The 20,194-nt window shown below is 32.9% G+C and overlaps 2 protein-coding genes across 2 annotated transcripts; both read left to right on the top strand.

The window, feature by feature from the left end:
- The first annotated feature begins 10,440 nt into the window (after positions 1-10,440).
- Positions 10,441-13,103, top strand: LOC9314123 (probable 2-oxoglutarate-dependent dioxygenase JRG21). The gene is made up of 3 exons (XM_002878009.2): positions 10,441-11,004; positions 11,372-11,708; positions 12,635-13,103. The coding sequence occupies exons 1-3, from the start codon at positions 10,499-10,501 to the stop codon at positions 12,881-12,883; spliced, it is 1,092 nt and encodes a 363-aa protein (XP_002878055.1). The 5' UTR covers positions 10,441-10,498; the 3' UTR covers positions 12,884-13,103.
- A 4,130-nt stretch (positions 13,104-17,233) lies between these two features.
- On the top strand, positions 17,234-19,834 carry LOC9314122 (carboxy-terminal domain RNA polymerase II polypeptide A small phosphatase 1). The gene is made up of 7 exons (XM_002878008.2): positions 17,234-17,301; positions 17,338-17,731; positions 18,564-18,692; positions 18,779-18,899; positions 19,000-19,081; positions 19,183-19,336; positions 19,430-19,834. The coding sequence occupies exons 2-7, from the start codon at positions 17,438-17,440 to the stop codon at positions 19,562-19,564; spliced, it is 915 nt and encodes a 304-aa protein (XP_002878054.1). The 5' UTR covers positions 17,234-17,301; positions 17,338-17,437; the 3' UTR covers positions 19,565-19,834.
- The last annotated feature ends 360 nt before the right edge of the window (positions 19,835-20,194 follow it).

Below are 20,194 nucleotides of genomic sequence, written 5' to 3'. Positions count from 1 at the left end.
AAAAAAGTTGAAACCAAAACTTTCAAAGGTGAGCCATATTGTCGCTCTTCTGCTGACTCTTCTTCTACTCGTATACTGCTGACATGGAAAATAATTGATTATCTATTAATTTCTCCTTTCATTTAAGAAATCAAATTTATTATTATTCGTTTTGAATTGTGTTGGTTTGGATTCTAATAATTCGATTTTGATACAGTTGTGGGTGGAAATGGTAAATTTCGGAGTTGGGGGAGTGTAAAAGATGGAGTCACCACTTTAATCTCGTAAGTCAAAATTCAGACTGGTTACGCCGGTAACACTTCAACAACGCGTGTGCGTGATCCACTACCACACAGACACAACTAGCACGCGCTTTTCAAGAGCACGTGAAAGAGACTTTTACCAGTCAACTCTACCACTTGCTTCAGCTGATGTTTCTTTTTTTGTTATCATGATTTTAATTAAGCTGTCTATTTCCATTAAAATTCGAGCCAAACCCAAATTAATGGAGGCAGAGAGATTATCAATCACATACCATGAAGAGATTCAAAAAAAAAAAAAAAAACAATTATCATTTTTTGATGTTTTATTGAAGTGAGAAAATTTAAAAATCATGAAACAGTAAAACATCAACTTCTGTGAAAGTGGAAGGAAAAGACTAAAGAGAGTAAAAAGAAGAAGCAAAATACGATTTTTACATTACAAATAATAAACAGAATCAGGAAAAAAAAAAAAAAATCAACTAGCTAACTTCTGGTATGGAACAAAAAATTTTACAAGGAGGAGAGATATGATGTGGGAGAGGCTTGTGAAGAGAGAGTCAGTGACGCGTTCTCTAATCTTCGTCCCCTTTGGCTTTGGGTGGGAGACAAAAATAAAAAAAGATGTCTTCACTTTGGCTGCCATTATTAAATTAAACACAACCCAAATCTCTATTTCTTTTTAATAACTGATCACACAAAACATGAATGTTATTGTTTTATTCTTTCATTTGTTAATGGCTTAATGCGATCATTATTACTTTGTGTGGGAATCTATGGACTTTCGGCAACTTTCAGTTTGGGGTCATATTGTCCATATGTATAAGTTGGTTGAAGAGTCAAAACTTGGAACAATAGAGACTGCATTTTGGGGTCAAAATCATTATTATATTTCATCTAATGCAAATCTTCCAATTATTGGGGTTTTCCTCTATATGAATTTTCCACAGAGTTTTTTTTCGTTTAAGTCAAAATTTGGACTGCCAAAAAAATGCATACAATTAATTATTATGATGGAGATGTCCTTAGAAAGACCAAATAAAATACTAGTATTATGACGGAAAATCAAGAAGTCATATTTTCCATTATAATAGTTCTATATTATCCAGAAAATAAACGCTTATGTATGAATAACTTTTATGAAAAATGGATTACGGGACTAAGGATCTTTAAAGGATAACCATAGGGTAGGAAGTATATTTATATGATCAACAAAGGCTAGTTTTAATTGTTGGACCTTCCGAAGAAGTTCGTGTATCCCTTATGCACTAATCGAACTTTTTAGGTTATTTCATATTTCCACCTGGGTAATACAAAAGACTAATTAAATGGATGAAGCACATCGTCAGTATAATGGATAGATTAGATCGTTTTGGTCTAACTAATCAACAGTTCGAACTTCGAAAGGAGGTTAAGATAAAATGTAAAAGGATGTTGAAATTCATTATTTTCTTTTTGAATTGTTGCACTTGAGGTACCAAACGGCTTTTTTGATGAATATAATTTAACATTCATTCAAAGAAAAAAACAAAAAAAATCCATTACTTTAAATTTCATCTAATGACATCTTGCTTAGCAAATGCAGTATGAATATTTCACTAGAAAAAACTTGTTTGATCCGATATAATTTGAGATTTTGGTATCTTGGAATCATGTGCAAAAGTAGTTTAACTAATAATTTCATTCTCCGTTGCCTGGTCTCACGCGGTCACGCCTGAGAAGTGAGAACCGTACATCGTAAGTCGTAACCATTTAAAACCCTAGTTTTATAGTAACACATGGGCTTCTATTCTCTATTGGATTTGGAACTATGATAAAGCAAGCATTATGATATAAGTTTGTCCTAGATTTTTGAGTAACCTGAACTTAATTTTAGAGAAAATGGAAACTAGTTTCTAGCTGCTACTTCGGCCCATGGACCCAATATTGGCCGCAATTTGTCGATCACCTAAGGAGAGCTAAGTCTTTTTAAAGCGAAATGCACATAACACGTATGAATTCTTAACCCAGTAATAAAAGCACAAACAAACCTATACTACTAAAATAGAAAATCCAAAACGTCTTATAATTACTTTTTTATTTAGTAAAGAAAAGCCCAGTATATAATTCATCCACAGATGTTCGAGCCTAGACTACCGCCTAGTGATTGAAGCCTTAGTTTTTTATAGGCGTCCACTTGAGTACGAGGTTTATACATGTACTTGTTGGCAGAAAAATAATCCCAAAAAACATCTATAAATATTTGGACTGATCCTACGTGATCGGCATACATACTAGGCTCTGATTTTTGTTGGCTGATAAGAATTGTACCGTTTGTTCTGTAATCAGTTGTGTACCGTCGTCTTCTCTAATTTTACCTTCATCCTCTTTTCTTTCTTTTTTCCTATGAACTTCATCTTTTCTATGGTCCAAAAACCTCATACGCCACCATTACGTTATGACACTAATGGAAACCTTAAAATATGATTGGTATAACCAGTTATATATAAACACATAGCTGTAAGCAGGTCAGACCGTGGACTAAAACCTATAAAGCAAAGAATTTAATCATCAAAACTCTATGAAAACATTTTGGAACATCATAGTAAAGAAACTTCTTTAGTAAAGTGGTTAAATTCATATACTTTCTTTTACAGTATATATGACGAGTTTGAATTCAAACCTTCTAACTTTTTGTGAAATTTTTTTGAACTCTCTGCCTGATAAGGACCAAAAATCTTCTTTCTTCTTTTTTTTTGCTTTAGACAACAAATTAAGTTGTGGCAACAATAATCTACTATTTTTTAAATTATGCAATCAGATTTATAGTGGTTAAGTCTTAAAGAAAAAACAAGAAGACTATATACCCTGCTATAAACTAGATAATTATTCGCTTGATTAAGCAAAAAGAATACTTCACCCTCTTTTGTTTTTTTTTTTGTTTTGTGAAGGGTTTACTTAATGATTCAAGGCGGTAATACATATAATTAGTAACGTTTAGGATTATTTATATTTTCTTTATAAAATTAGTTTGGTTGTTGTATTATGCGAGCTCTTGCTCTTCTTCTTTTTTTTTTCTGTCGTATGTGAACTCTTGATTTAAAAAGAGAAAAACGGATGTCAAGAAAGATGTCTTTTTTGGCCTTTGTTTCTGGGTTTCTATATATCCTCCGACTTTGTTTTTGGAAGGATTTATTTCCTTACTGCTATGTAGTAACTCCAAGTATCTTATCCAGTGCCGTGCTTAATGGGAAGAGGAAAGGGTATTTGCCCAATGCCACAAAAAAAATTTGAATTTTGTAGGCCGCATTTTTTTTTAGGCTTATGTATTTAAGTTGTATAGTGGGTATTTGTTTGAGAAGCCCATGACATTAGAATAATATTAATATGTATACGTTATGTATTAGGAAATTTCTGTACATGCTTTAGACTTTAGTTTATAAATATAGCACTAATGGAAGATAATTTTAATAAAGATAACTAACAATAAAGAAAATCTGTTTTGGAATCATCTGCATATTTAAAAGAAAATGATAATTTGAAAGAAAAATAAAAGGAAATTGATTTTGAGTATTTCTTCTTCAAATAATTATCAATCAACCACTTAAAAATAAAAAGATTAAAAACAAAATTAGTTGAGTTTACTGAATGATTTTTTAGGAAAAAAGGATAGAAAATAGTGGTTTAGAAATTTTTTTTTTTTCATCTTATCACTACTGTATATGCTTTGAAACAATATATATTTTCGTTATTTTGATTTTTTTAATAATAAAGGCCATATTTTTATTTGCCTTTAAGCTACAATTAGTCTTAGCACGGCACTGATCTTATCAATGAATTATTCAGACGAAAAAAAAAATGTCAAGAAAGAAGAAGGGAAATGAACGCAATAAAACGAAGTTGGCCGACATGACGCAATGACTTAGGAAATTATAACAAAATTGTCTTATATTGTATAGTTTGGATATTGAATCTTGACCTAGTTATAGAAAACGACTCAGAAACCACTAATATATGAATTACCAAAAAAGACGCCCACTATTAATATATTGAGATGACGATATGCTTAATGTCTTTGCGCTTTGATAATCGATGTTATCAAAATTGTTGAATAATTGCCCCTCGAGATTTAACGGCACGTGTCAAATTAGTTCCCCAATGGGAAAAATGTCGTTAAAATCCCCAACTTATTCAAAACGTTGATTTAAATCCTCAACTCACGACGAAACGAAATAAATATCAAACTTATGTTGACTTTCCAAATAAATATTAAACTTATGTTGACTTTCCAAATAAACACCAAACTTTCATTGACTTGGCCATATTAGGCATGACGTTAAGTGAGTTAACAGACAATGTTAACGGGATTAATTCTCTGTTAACAGACCCGCTAATTAAAAATGACAGTATTGTTGAACTATAATCAAATCTCATCTAAGTCATATAACCTAAATTCGTATTCATATAAATTAGTTATTTACGTAAGAGTCACGAATGTACGTACGTATAATTGTGTCTGTTCGTAAAGTTGTGTCTTTTCGATTAACACATGTACGTACACGTTGTTTCGTGTTGTATAAGTAGATCGAGTCAAACTCAATAACATCATTGTGTGTAATACATTTTATCTTATCAATAAAGATCAAGTTTCTTCATACTCTATTTTTCATTTTGGTTTTGTTCTTCATACTCTGTTAAAACAGAGTTCGTTTGTTGATCAAAACACTAACAAGTATTCCTTCTAAACATAAAACGACGTTGTTTTGTCGTAACTGTTCAATAAAATCCTGAGTTTCAAATCATACTCTATTTAGGGTTAGGGATTTTGCTCGATTTGGGGATCTAAGATTGTCTTTAGGGATTTAATTCAATTGTTACGACAAAACGACGTCGTTTTGTTGTTATATGAAACAATATCGTTATCAATTAACATATATTTTAACAGAAAATTACCTCCGTTAACGAGATCTATTAACCCACTTAACGTCGTACCTAATATGGCCAGGTCAACGGAAGTTTGATATTTATTTGGAAAGTCAACATAAGTTTGATATTTATTTGGAAAGTCAACATAAGTTTGATATTTATTTCGTTTTGTCATGAGTTGAGGATTTATTAACCCACTTAACGTCGTACCTAATATGGCCAGGTCAACGGAAGTTTGATATTTATTTGGAAAGTCAATGAAAGTTTGGTGTTTGTTTGGAAAGTCAACATAAGTTTAATATTTATTTGGAAAGTCAACATAAGTTTGATATTTATTTCGTTTCGTCATGAGTTGAGGATTTAAATCAACGTTTTGAATAAATTGGGGATTTTAATGACATTTTTCCCGTTCCCCAATACACTTCACTTCATGTCTTAAAGTTGCGTATACAAATGGTTCAATTCCAAAGCTAATCTTTTTCTTTTTCATATTTTGATTCGTTTCATATTTATCCGGAAAAAAATTTAGACATGTGCGATAATCTATTTCGGATTATAATAATACACTCTAGAAGATTTTTTTTCTTAATGCAGTTAAACTAATACTGATCCAAAGCAGGTCGAGTCTCGAGCTGGTAAGATGGCAAAGCTTCGATTGTTTTAATAGTCAAATTTAAGCGTCAATTTTTAGGTCTAGTTAGGATCTTTAAATTTGATGACTAGTTTGAAAAAATTACACATTACATATATATTCAAACACAAATGAAAATACAAAAAAGTAATATAGATCAATTACCAATAATATTGAAGCTGAAGATGGACTTCTTCAACATCTTATAGTAAATGAAAATAATATAATTGTTTCAATATAATTTAACAAAAGAGGATGGTTATAACTTAAAAGAACAAAAATCCTTCTCAAAGTGAAAGTATTAACTGAGAAACAAACCCGGAACATGAATAAGAGATTTTGCTAAACAAGAGATTTCAAACTAAAAAAATATTAAAATAAAGATAATTCAAACCAAAATATAAATTAATCAGTATTTTTCTTGATTTTGAAAAACGCAAGAAGAAAAGAAAAAAAAAATGACACCATTTCGATTGACCAAATGGAGTGATTTAATAATTTTCGTGATCGAGGGAAACCGATCTCTGACATAGTTATATATGGCGACTCTTCCTCAAATAGAATCCACTAGACCACAACCACTTGGTATTTATTTGGACATTAACAATATTCAAAATTCACAAACTAATCCAGTGGCGGAGCCAGAATAATATATTACGGGGGTCATATTATTAACATAATTATATCATAAATTATTTAATTTAAAAATAAGATTGGTAAAATAATTTTTAGGCTTTTAGATCCTTTTTGGCTTTTTTTTAATAAATTAGATATAATTAAAAATAATATCAATATTGTTACAAACACCATAAGTCCATAACTTTTACTCTTTTAGTTATATTCTGATTAAAATAAATGCATAGTTTTAACAAATATTTAATCCTCCTTGTATGAGATATGACTCATATGAGTGTAGTTTCAAATTATTCATCATTTTAGATATATTTTTATTTTATTTATGCAAATGGTATTAAATATATGTATTTTGTCTATCAAATAGGAATGAAAAAAAAAACAAAAAATAATATGTAAAAAGATAAATATTATTATTTAAAACTTTAAAGGTTAAAGAAACACACATAAAACATTTGTTATAGAAAAATAGAAAATGGGGGCCAAAATGGGTAGTGGAACTTGAAACATGGGGGTCAAATGACTATAAACAAACCAAATTTGCTATTATGTAATATAAAAATAAGCCTACATAAAAAATTTCAGAAATGTTATGGGGGTCAGTTGACCCCTCCTCATTGACTAGCTCCGCCTCTGAACTAATCTATGGTATGGTTGTTTAGCATTAAAAAAAAAAAAAACCTATGCTTGGTTTATAATTATTTATCTCTTTACGTCGTTTAATAACATTCGTAAATTTCAGATATTCATAAATTATCTGAAACTATTAAACCGTAAAATCATAATAATGCGTTAGTTCAAAATCCAGATAAGTTTTAAGTCGATCGATAATATCACATGACTGCAAACGCATTATTGTAACACAATGGCCAATCAAAACCAACTTCTGTGCAGTCAGTGTGGCGTGGCTTATTTATATTGGCTGTTGATGACTGCTGCTCTATCTTCTTTGTCTTTCTGGTGCTTTCATTTGTTTTGCTGTCTGTCGTCGACTTTTCCGACAAGAACCACTGTTCGTTTTGGGCTTTAACAGAAAAGCCATGGGCTTCAATTTTTATTGTCATTTTTCCAGTCTCAAGTTTATCCAAAAAAACAAGTTACAAGACTGGAGATTGGAGCAGTAGTACTAGTAACCCATGTTCTAAAAATCCCCGCCTAACCCCGATTACTCCCCGCTTAATCGCTAGGCCCACCCTCTCCGCCTCGATTAATGACTAATCCCCTAAAAAATCAGTAACCCGATTATTCTTCGCCTAATCCGATTACTTCCCGCCTAATCCGATTATTTTCCGCCTAATCTTACATACCCCGATTATTTTTTAGATTGCAAGTATAAAAAAAAAACATTTTATTTTTGTTATTCAATCATTTGAATTGGGAGTTTGTGATGTTTTACATAACTTGTGTTCAAATTTTAATAAAAATCATAAAAAATTGTTTTTACTGTAATTTTGAAAACAATATTGGATTAATATATTTTAAGCATATTAAAATAACCCTAAAACTAATCCCTGATTAATCCCCGATTTTAATCCGATTTTCCGATTAATCGCTAGGCCCATGCCGAGCGCCCGACTAGCGCCTAGCGATTTTTCAAACAAGGCTAGTAACTATATACCAAAACACTAACCCCCTATTGTGATATGATCAGTATTACATTGCAACGACCAAAATCATAAAATCTATCTCCCATTCGATTAAGATGACAAAACACTCGACGGGCGATAACAACCACATAGTTGGATATGAATATATTTTGACGAAAAAAAAAAAGTTGGATATGAATATAGTATGAAATTTTAATATTTATATTTCTAAAATTAGTTAGTTAGTAGTTAGAATCGAATATTTTTGTCATGTTTTCTGGTTAGGACTTTAATTTTCACCTTGGCACATGCCGACATTGCGATGGCTATTGTAGTGCATATAAATGAAGGTATGGCATGTGGGGGCAATTATTTTTTATTTTTTTGGTAAACATGTTAAGATTGGCAAATTAAATGTTTTGGGACATATTACAATTTACAAGTAAATGTTCAAGTTTAATCATTTAATGCATATAAAGGAGATCACGTCGTGCTGAATTTGGTTACGGCGCCGAAATGCATACGCTTTGCAGTTTCCATATTACCCTTAGCCACATTGTTCAATTGTTTCTTTTTTGGACCATATCCAATTTTCGATTATATAACATCACATCTAAAATGTGGTATATGATATATCTACTTTGTTTTATTGTGTATAAATGCTCTCCGTATGGCTGTAGGAGTTAAGGCCCGTAACCAATTTGAAAATTTCCCTTTACGTGGATCATACAATAAAATGGATGACTCAATTTTTATGTCTTTCAACCAATTCTGCTAAAACTCTACAAACGTAGCTCACAACTATTAGGATATAATGTCCCACATCGGAAGTTGGAAAGGATCCTAAGTAATATATAAGGGATATGGGCCACTCCACTCATTGCCAATTGGTTTTGAGTTAGAAGTCCATATTCTAATATGGTATCAGAGCCCGATCCGTACATGTCCAAATCCAATCCACCATCGGCCCGGCCTAATAGTTGGCCCGCCGATCCATGTCCGAGCATACCGAGATCAATGGCTAGAGCTATCATCTCGAAGGGGCGTATTAGGGATAATATTATCCCACATTAGAAAGGACAAGGGATCTTGACTAGTATAGAAGATATATGGGCCTCTCCACTCATTGCCAATTGGTTTTGAGTTGGAAGCCCATATTCTATTATGGTATCAGAGCCCGATCCACACATGTCTAACCTGATCCGACCCAAAGATGGTCCAATCATCGACAAGGCCTAAAATTGATGCCGTCGATCTAAGCCCGAACATTCCGAGATTAATGGCCAAAGAGCTATTATCTCGAGAGGGCGTATTAGGACATAATGTCTCACATCGGAAGTTGGAAGAGATCCTAAGTAATATATAAGGGATATGGGCCACTCCACTCATTGCCAATTGGTTTTGAGTTGGAAACCCATATTCTAATAACAACAATTAGTTACTCATTAATATTTATAAATATATAATGTTTTACAATTTTTCATACAATTTTAATTATATTTGATATTTTATAATTGTTTGTATCTTGCCGTCTTTTTCTAATTCAAACTAGTCAACAGCTAAAATCACTCACAAGTCACAACTAATTTTTAGAAGCCAACTATCAACTGTTCTGTTTTTACCTTCACCAACTACAAGATTGTATTTATTTATTTATTTTGTTTTGTTTAATTACGCCACATTAACAAAACAAAACCAGATTCACATCTAACAGTTTTTTTTTTTTAACTTAAAAAACAAACAACAACAACATCTGCAATCTTTTATGTAGTGGGAAATTTGAATCTTATATATACTGCACCAATATCTGTATTTAAATACTACAAGTTGTTTTTTTTTGGCATTGTATATATATAAATAGTCTAATACAAAACGTGAGAACTTCAATAAATGTCCCTCGACAATTGGCCTCGAGATTTAACGTCGGCCTCATCTAGATGCTTTTTTTTCTTCGTTCTGTGGTTATAAATTGATAGGTTCTTAATTATCCATTAGATCTCTCCGTTTCTCGTTCATATACATTATTATTCAAAACAATAAGAAAATATATTATTCTTAGTAAATAACTTTACGTTTAGGTTTTATATATATTAACACATATATACTAATTTAGTTAATTAGTAAATGATTATATATTTTCTTGGAAATTATAGTATTTAGCAGATAATTGTCTAGTTATGTAAAAACAAACAATTTTTTTTTTTTTTTGGCAGTGGATGAGTTTTGATCTCTGGCTTCGCCAAGTAAGATGATTTTTCAACTCTTGTGCTGCTTGTACCACTATGTACAAAGTACAATAGGTTAATTTCGCATATTATTTTTATTTATTTTTTAAAGCTAATTTCGCATATTATTTTGTAAGTCAATAAATAAATAAAAAACCTTTAGTTATGCATGCCACTGTAGCCTTCTCTTCTCTCTATATATATGACTTGCTTAGTACTCCTAGACTCATCCTCAGCCTCCTCCTTTATCTCCTCGAGCCTTTTAAAGTAACCAAAGCCATGAATATCTTCCAAGACTGGCCTGAGCCTATAGTCCGTGTCCAATCCTTATCTGAAAGCAACCTCGGAGCCATACCAAATCGCTACGTCAAGCCTCTATCTCAGCGTCCAAACATAACCACTCACAACAAACACAACCCTCACACCACCACCATCCCCATCATTGACTTAGGTCGCCTATACACAGACGACCTAACTCTACAAGCCAAAACGCTTGATGAGATCTCAAAGGCTTGTAGAGAATGGGGATTTTTCCAAGTTGTGAACCATGGGATGAGTCCTCAACTCATGGACCAAGCTAAAGCAACATGGAGAGAATTCTTTCATCTTCCCATGGAGCTCAAAAATATGCATGCTAATTCGCCGAAAACTTACGAGGGATATGGAAGCCGACTAGGCGTAGAGAAGGGTGCTATTCTTGATTGGAGCGACTACTATTATCTTCATTACCAACCTTCGTCTTTGAAGGATTACACCAAGTGGCCTTCCTTGCCTCTTCATTGCCGGTATGTTTTATTCCAAAATTTCTTCTTCCTTAATTAGTTATGATATATAAATTTAAAGGCATTAATTCACGTTTATTAAGCTTCTCCTTTTGTTACATTAAACTTTATTATAAGCTTACTTATGGTGATGGAACTCTTACTACAAGCTATTCATCAAATCTAGGTTAAAAAAATAAAAAGATAATCCACTGTTATATTAGATAATCGTCTTAGAAAACAAAACCGACGTACTAGTCCGAGTTTATTAGTGGATTATTAATTCATAAAGCAAAACACATATAATAGTTGTCAATCGAGCATATATATTTTTAAAAGTTTTCAAATTAATCGAAAATTTTGATGAAATTTCACGTTATTGAACTATTAGAGAAATATTGGAGGATTATTGCAAGGAAATGGTGAAACTATGCGAGAAGTTAATGAAGATACTATCGAAAAACTTGGGATTACAAGAAGACAGACTTCAAAATGCGTTTGGTGGTAAAGAGGAATCAGGAGGTTGTTTAAGGGTTAATTATTATCCAAAATGCCCTCAGCCGGAGCTGACTCTTGGCATCTCTCCGCACTCCGATCCCGGTGGATTAACCATTCTCTTGCCGGACGAACAAGTCGCCGGTCTTCAGGTACGTGGATCCGACGACGCTTGGATCACAGTCGAACCAGCTCCTCATGCTTTCATCGTTAACATTGGTGACCAAATTCAGGTGACTCTTTTATTTGGTTATTTTTCCGTATTAATTACTTTTTTATATATAACTTCGAAACTTTAAACCAAAATTCAGACTAAAAACTCGGACACTTTTGTTGTTGTTTGTTAACTTCTTCTTTCATTAGCTAACCATAATTACAATAATCGTGAAGATTCGAACCCCCGTGATGATAACTCTTGGCTAGGTTTTTCATTACTAGACTAAAAATATATATCAATGGTAAGGAAAATTAGAAAGTAAATATCACGTGGAGGGGACTTAATTTTCATCATCTTCTTTTTTATTTATTTATTGAAGTTGTTAATTTTGATAAACCACGTGCATGCATCTTCTTCTTCTTTTGTTTCTTGTCCAATTTTGTTTTAATAAAGTTAATGGGTAATTGGAAAGAAAACATAAAGTTGATGGGAAACCAATAATGTATTGGTGCAGCCACGTCGCGATATTCATTTCCGTTCTTTAATTCGACATGTGCCTCTATTAAAGGAAAAAAAAAAAAAACAAGGAAACAAGAAAAGGTCCAACAAAGGAACAGAAAAAAACAATTTCAACGACTAAGACGCTCTCACAATTATTTACATGTTTCAAACGTGCTAAAATCAAAACTGCAGACTTCGTCAAGCAAGACTAATTTTCTTCATTCTTGGTTTTGATATTTTATGACTACTTTCTTTGCTTTGTTAAATTAAACAATTTAATATAAGGACTATCAGAATTTTTATTAATAGATAATCCGTGTAACTTAATGGTTCTTTAAACTTGATAAATTGAATATTAATTGTTGATAAGAAGAACTAAAAATTTTATATATATATATATATATATATATATATATTCAGAATGTTCTATTTTCAATATCTCACATTTTTTGGATTGATAGAGAATATTTAACTAACGTTGAACATTTTGTTTTTGGTTAGATGCTGAGCAATTCAATATACAAAAGCGTAGAACACAGAGTGATCGTGAGCCCTGCAAATGAGAGGCTATCTTTGGCATTCTTCTACAATCCAAAGGGCAATGTTCCAATCGAGCCATTGAAGGAGATAGTGACCGTAGATTCACCTGCTCTCTACTCCTCCACCACATACGATCGTTACCGTCAATTCATTCGTACGCAAGGCCCACGTAGCAAATGTCATATCGACGAACTTAAATCCCCTCGATAGTGCGTACATTTTATTTGATAAGTGCATTATGTTTTCTTGTTTTATAAATAATGAACAATGCTTCTTTTTATCTGTTAAGTACTGTACTATTTATTGTCTTGTTATGTGAGGATGTTTACATTATGTTTTCTTTAAGGTATATGGGTTTTATTTGTTTTTTTCTTAATGTTTACATGTTCAACTATTGTGTGTGTTTGATTAATAATATTTGTTTTCAAAATATTACTGATGTTTTATGTTTATGCCATATATTGTTGGTTGCGGTCTTTTCTTTTCAAATGTGAAGAATTCTCGGTTTTTGGCTGGTGCATCTCTTGTAGCCATAAACTTTCTGTATTCAAGAGTTTTTGGGAAATGAGTTATGTTTCCAAGTTAGTTGATTACTCATTCTTTTCAATCGGTTCCGTTAAGTGAATTAATAATATTGAAGTATCTTTCTAACTCTAAGATTTTTTTTTCCTGATAAAGGATCTCTACGAATTTTTATAATTAAATATGTGGTTTAAACAAATTTTCTTTACTCAGTGTTGAATGTTGAATGATCTCCACATCTGATTTGGATTGTTCTTATACTTCTCTGAGATGATACTAATTTGATCCATTCATTTCAGATCAAAACCACTTTGAGTTTATTAGGATCTGATACCATAGAAAAAATCATAAACATCTATTAGTAATATATGAATATCTACTAGTATATTTTAGTGTTGATCTCTTCGCATATTTTCATGTAGATCCTAAAAAGAAAATCTCTTCGCATATCTATAGTTATAGACACGCAAAACGCGTAAGTCGCGATCAATGAATAGACAAAAGAATTGACCTCATGCATATGCAGCCAACCCATTATAAGACCATACGCAGCGGCATATTTTCTACTGGGGTGTGAGGATTAAAAAAACAAAAGTAATTAAATAGTAAGGAGAAAGACAACATCCGGGTGTGAAGTAACAACTTCCCTCTCGTCGAGTGTAAGATGACGTGGCGTGCTGTGAGTCGCCGAAATCCTCTTTTTCTTCTCCCACATTTTTTTTTCTTCTCTCTCTCCTTTGATTTTCTACACAGACATTTCTACCCCACTGTTATTATATTATTAAATTGACTTAAATATATACACTCAAAAATGTCCCACTGTGGATGCCCTAACCTTTTATCAATGCTACGTACCAATAGTTAATATATAGAATCCCTACTCTACTTAAATCCTTTATAAAAAAAAATTCAACCTACAACAAATTCTGTTGGTTTTAGCCATATAAACTTATATCAATTGAACAGAACAAATTTTTTACGCATATAAACAAAAAGCCATAGACGAATAGCTAATTAAGAAGACAAATTAAGTACAATTCGAATAAAACTTTTACCAAAGCTAAGATTATGGCGAAGTATTGGGCCATAAGAGCAACATTATTGGGAGAAGCTTAGTTTTGGTTCTTAGCCCAATTTTTGGTTCTTAACCCAATTTTTGGTGCTTATCTAAGAGTCTTTCTTTAGCAAAATCATCAATTGCAACTTTAATTGAGTTAAGAACCAAGTTAAGCACCTCCCAATAAAGATGGTCTAAGCCATACTATTGTATATGGGTAAATTAGTCTTCTTGTTTGAATCACCTTGATTTGTGCCACACATTCGGTTTCAGCAAGGGAATCGTTTCTTCCTCTGATACCATATCGAGCTTTATGTTTAATGGAAATTTTGACCCATCAAGCAAATAAAGATTCATGAGCCTTGTAGAGCCGAAAAGCCCATTAATATTTATGAGGCCAGAAAGTGTTGTACAAATCATAACGAAGCCATGGAACCCATTTCTAAAGATTAATGGTGATTCTGTAAATTTTTTTAAGTGATTCTGTAAATTTTTAATGGTGAAGCATTTTTTTTTATTCTTTTGGGGTAGGTTACGGATTAAATCGACGTAGAAACTGGGCTCTAGTAGGAAGATAAACGAAAAATCTCTATCATGAAATGAGACTAATTTGCATCCCTACCAAATTTTGATATTTATTTGAGAGTTTATTACATTATTACTTAAATTCTCCCGGGAAACCAATATCAAAAAGTGACACATGACGAAATCGTTAATTGTATTGAGAGGTAGATACATTAGTTTGTTGAAATATATTTGCCTCTATCCATGATTGTGAAATGTTGTAGGCTTGTAGCCGACTACGCAAATATATCTAACACTTGAAAATTAATGTGAGACAAATCTAAAGGTGAGTTGTGGCATGAATTATTATGTTACATTTATCCGAAATCGTTAATTGGTATAATATGAAATAACCTTAGAGATAAGACAAACATGTCGTCTTCTATATGACTTGATGATTGTCGATTTGGGATGAGAGAGAGCGACCTGGCCATTTAAAGTTGCTAGCATGTGCTCGTGTGTGTGTGGACGTGTGTCTCGACTTCTCCTATCAACGAGTGGTTCATATCAATTAATTATGCAAACACGATTTTTTTATATAAACAGAATGTGCTACGTGGATGGTTTGAATGGGTCTAAGCTTTCACTAATTGAAATCGTCGAGAAGATTAATGCAAAATGATTTAGAGATAGGCTGATTAATATAATCAAATTGGGAGTTGAACCGAGTCTAAATCAAACCAGACCGTGATAAAGTCCGGTTAAGGAAGATGTATCCATAAAGAAAGAAACGAAAAGGAAAAATGCAAATAAACGAATGAGTAAAGAATCTGTATTTTCCTATTGGCTCTATTTTCCATTTTTTAACTCCCACACTCATGTTTTTGACGCGTGTGTTTCACGTCCCATTCCTGTATAACGAATATATTTTATATTTTTTTCCAAATAAAAATATATAAGTGGGTTTGAGTGACATTTGAAACTTTGAGCAGCTAATAAAATGGTCATATAATAAAATGATGAACCAAGCTTAGAGTATTATTCAATATTTACTTTATTAGTCATGATTTTCTGATTAAAAAAACTAAATTATTATTGATTCCGTTTGATATGTTTCGTTGTCGATATCAGAAACATTTACAATGAAACTTAAGGAGGAGGGTACACACCAAAAAAACTTAAGGAGGAGGGTACACACCAAAAAAAAAAAAAAAAAAAAACTTAAAAAAAATGGTTGGCTAACAAAGATGTCAACGACTTTGATATAATTAGGTCACTCCTTTTTTTTTGAATTGAATAATTAGGTCACTTCTGCTATGATTTAAACGTTGTCCGCCAGATTTGGCCTATTTCGTCCCTCAAATAATTACATGACTTTTCTTTCGGGATTATTCCCTTTTGGGCAACCATTTTTTATTTTTGCCATTTAGTTGATGGGTTTTTAGATTTGCCATTATTCAGCAATGTAAAATGACGTTTTTGCCCTACACTAAATTGTTTGATTGATCGTATGAACCCAATTTTTTTTTTACGTATGAATCCAAATTTATTAAAACTAAACCCTAGATCCAACAACATACTAAACCCAAATGGAAAGGAAAAAGCAGGGCCAACAGATAGAACATGGATAAATTAGTAGAGTTAAAGCGTAAATATGCTGTCTCATAATACAGAAAGTAATTTAATCAGAGAATTCTGATTCGGGAAGACAAAATTCAGTGTAAATTAGATAATTTCTGTTGAAGATCAAGAATGAGAAACGAGAATCGGAACCTTTTTATGGATTGCAAGATCTGAAATTAAAAATTGAGAAACTTGTATGTATTATCACTGTAATCAATGGCTTTTTATGAAAAAGAGAAATGCAGATTTTTTTAACCGTGGTGGAGGTGGGATGTAATAAAAAAAAAGAAGGAAAAATGCAGATTTTTTTGTCTTCTTTGGTTTTGCTAGGATAAAAATATAATTTTAAGTAGTCCATAAGTGGCAAATCTAAAAAACAATAAGATATATGACTTGTGGCCCAAATGCCATAAAAAAAATCCATATGCCGTAATTAACTCATTTTCTTAATTTTTAACCTCATAAATAAATCATACAAACGGAGATATGTCTTTAGTCAAGTGGTTAAGTCTATTTGACTCTGCTTTCTCCACCGGAGTTTGACTCCACTAAGTCGCGTTATCCCGCGTAGTAGGAATTGACTATAGATCGGGCTTTGTCGATCCAAAGATGTTAAAAAAAATAATAAATAAATAAATCATACAAACAAATCGTATTTACCCCACATTTTCCTAATTCTTTTTGGCATCATCTAGTTGGCAGCCTTTGAACATCATTAATCTCCTTTTTCTTTACCCAAAAATAATAATATCTTTCCTTAAATCTTATTATAATAACATAAAATCAAATAACAAAGAAAATAAAAAGCCAAAACGCAACAAGTGGAGCGCGTGGGGATCAAATGTCATTCTCAAAAAGAGAGACTTGATCGAACCATCGCCATAGCTTCTTTCTTCACACACCTCTCTCTCTCTCTCTCTCTCTCTCTCTCTCTAATTAAAAATTATTCATTTTGAAGAAGAAGGAACCCAAAAATCCTTTTGATTGCTTTATTTTCTTCTTCAAGTCTCTCTCTTTTTCAGATTCTCCTGGTTTCCTTCTGCTTCTCCGACTCTCTCATGGCCGAGTTGACTCAGGCCGATGTTGTTTACTCTCCTCGTTCGTTTCAAGTATGGAAGACTTTGGTGAACTGGCTCGCTTTTTTCTATCAGATCTTCCTTCAGATCCTTCGTGCCGTTGGTTATCATCCTCTTCTCTCTTCTTCTGCTAAAGCCTCCGCTGATGGTTTCAAACCTTTGCCTGCTATTGAGTTGCTTGATAGGGCTTCTGAATCTCCCACCACCGTCGATATCGCATCCACGACGACTTCGGATTCCAGCGATTGCGAACGCAGCCGCTTTCACAGACTCAAAGTATGTCTTGAATTAGTCAAGTCCTTTGGAATTTGTTTTATTTTGACTTTTTTTTGTTGGTGGGTCGAAGATATTTTGCTCTATGGAATTTAGAATCTCTGTGAAGTCTAATTAGGGAGGAACAAGACTCGAAATTTGGATGAGCTCACTATGTGAGAGTGATACATATCAATCTTGTTTACTTCATTGTTCATTAATAGATTGAAATTTGTTTGCTTTTAGCGTCTGCATAAACGAGTCTGCACAGAGATTACAATCCTGTGGTAGAATTCTACTGCTCAAGCATATAATTTTGAACCAAAAGAAGTGTTCAAAGTAGACTTGAATTCGAGTTTTCATGTGATACTCAAGTCTGTAGGTAAGCTCACAAATTGATGCATAACGTAGCATATGTTGATGGAGCTACTTTTGTTGATGACTTTATTGCTTTTTCTCATTGTGACTTTCATATAGTCATGCATGATAAGCGATGGTAGGTGTCACTGAAAGTAACAGAGTATTCTTTGATTTATATCATTTTGAGTATCGTGTATCTTCCTGATTCTGTTACTCGTCTTCTAGCTCATTGATATCTTTACGTATATTTGACTTGTGAAACATTTTTTTGGCTGTATTCTTATAGCACCACTCACGTTGAAAGCCTACTTTTATTGGATTAAGGAGCCTTTGATTGCTTAGTTAGGTTAGCAAACTAAGTTGAATCTCACTGACCTTACTAAGTGTCAGCAGCATCCTGCAGATTTATTGTCTTTTTTGTCTGGAGTCAATTAGAAAATTCTAGTAGCTATTGGTAGTTATAAGAGTAGTCTGAAAATTGAAGATGTGTTTGCAGGTAGTTTTAGATTTGGATGAGACGTTAGTTTGTGCATATGAGACGTCGAGTTTACCTGCTGCTTTACGCAATCAAGCTATTGAAGCCGGATTAAAGTGGTTTGAGCTGGAGTGCTTATCAACAGACAAGGTTTCTTTCATAACAATTTCTTCTCAAGTTAATTCACTTTTTGTTGATCTTCCGTATTATGACACAATTCACTCTTGTTTATTAAGGAATGTGATGGGAAACCTAAGATCAATTATGTCACGGTGTTTGAGCGTCCTGGATTGCACGAGTTTTTAGAGCAACTCAGCGAGTTTGCAGATCTTGTTCTGTTTACAGCTGGTCTTGAAGGTCTCTTGATTTACTTCTCAGTGTTATTATGTTCTGTTTCTCAAATTAATGGTCAATTACATAATCCTTACTGTTGAAAATTCATGCTTTATGCCTGCAGGATATGCGAGACCGCTTGTGGATAGGATAGATACCAGGAAAGTGCTCAGCAACCGACTTTATCGACCTTCAACAGTCAGCACGTAAGTTATCCATAATGGGGCTGCTCTGTTTTATCTTGTAAGAAACTAGTTTTTGGTAAGGTTAATGAGATTTTTATACATTGTGTGCAATTACCAAACAGGCAATACCGAGATCACGTCAAGGATCTGTTAAGCACATCAAAGAATATGTGTAGGACAGTAATTGTTGACAACAATCCTTTCAGCTTTTTATTGCAACCATCAAATGGAATTCCATGTATTGCATTTTCCGCGGGGCAGCCAAATGATACTCAGGTCTCTATTAGTTATTTACTCTTTCTCATACATTTTTTAACCCTTTAGATTATTATTAACTCTTGGAATCTAATCGGATTATCAAACTTGAAGCTCTTGGACGTTATTCTACCGCTTCTGAAGCAACTGTCCGAGGAAGACGACGTACGACCAACACTTTATGATCGGTTCCGCATGCCTGAATGGTTTGAGAAGCAAGGCATACCACCTTCGTGCTGGAAGCCTTAACCGGTTAAGCGGAAAGTAATGGCTAAAACCAAAATATCTGAAGTCTCTGGTCCACACAAAAGAAAAGGCCAAAGGACTTTATTGGTACATCAGTAGTTTCAGCAATGGAAGCCACAGGAGAAGGAAGGCACATAAACTACCATCCGTATTGTTTATAATCTATGGTAGATTCCTTTTAAAAGATAAAACTCTTTTACACATTCTTGATTTCAAGTGATTCTGTAGCTTTCTCTGTAATTTTGTTAATGATCAAGCATTCTTTTCCTTTTCTGGTTGTTTCGATTTGGATATACCGACATGGATTAATCCGAAGTAGAAACTGGGTCTGGTAACTGGTACAAAAATTAGCGGAAGTTTACTATATATATATGCATGTCATGATATGAGACAAATTTACATTCCTGACTTTTAGAACATGAAATGTCAATGATATTACATCCGGAATCTAAGACAAGTGGTACATACTATAGAATATGACAGATAAATGCTGAAAAAACTTCATGCTTTTTGAGTTTCTTAACAGGATCCAGCAGCAAGAAAGTATCTGCCTTAGATTGAAATTCTGAATTGTGTTAAAAGTTTATGTCAGGATCCAGCAAAAAGTGTTTGGGAAAGATTGGCAATGTTCGT

Source organism: Arabidopsis lyrata (assembly GCF_000004255.2).
Source record: "Arabidopsis lyrata subsp. lyrata unplaced genomic scaffold ARALYscaffold_5, whole genome shotgun sequence".
Taxonomy (NCBI): Eukaryota; Viridiplantae; Streptophyta; class Magnoliopsida; order Brassicales; family Brassicaceae; genus Arabidopsis; species Arabidopsis lyrata.
Note: the sequence above shows the minus strand (reverse complement) of the source record. Positions and strands in the feature narration are given on the sequence as shown.

Excerpts from the sequence above, each read along its gene's own strand:
- LOC9314123 (XM_002878009.2), top strand. The coding sequence starts at position 10,499 with ATGAATATCTTCCAAGACTGGCCTGAGCCTATAGTCCGTGTCCAATCC. Across the intron at positions 11,005-11,371 it reads TCCTTGCCTCTTCATTGCCG|AGAAATATTGGAGGATTATT; the intron begins GTATGTTTTATT and ends TTGAACTATTAG. Across the intron at positions 11,709-12,634 it reads ACATTGGTGACCAAATTCAG|ATGCTGAGCAATTCAATATA; the intron begins GTGACTCTTTTA and ends GTTTTTGGTTAG.
- LOC9314122 (XM_002878008.2), top strand. The coding sequence starts at position 17,438 with ATGGCCGAGTTGACTCAGGCCGATGTTGTTTACTCTCCTCGTTCGTTT. Across the intron at positions 18,693-18,778 it reads AGTGCTTATCAACAGACAAG|GAATGTGATGGGAAACCTAA; the intron begins GTTTCTTTCATA and ends TTGTTTATTAAG. Across the intron at positions 19,337-19,429 it reads GGCAGCCAAATGATACTCAG|CTCTTGGACGTTATTCTACC; the intron begins GTCTCTATTAGT and ends TCAAACTTGAAG.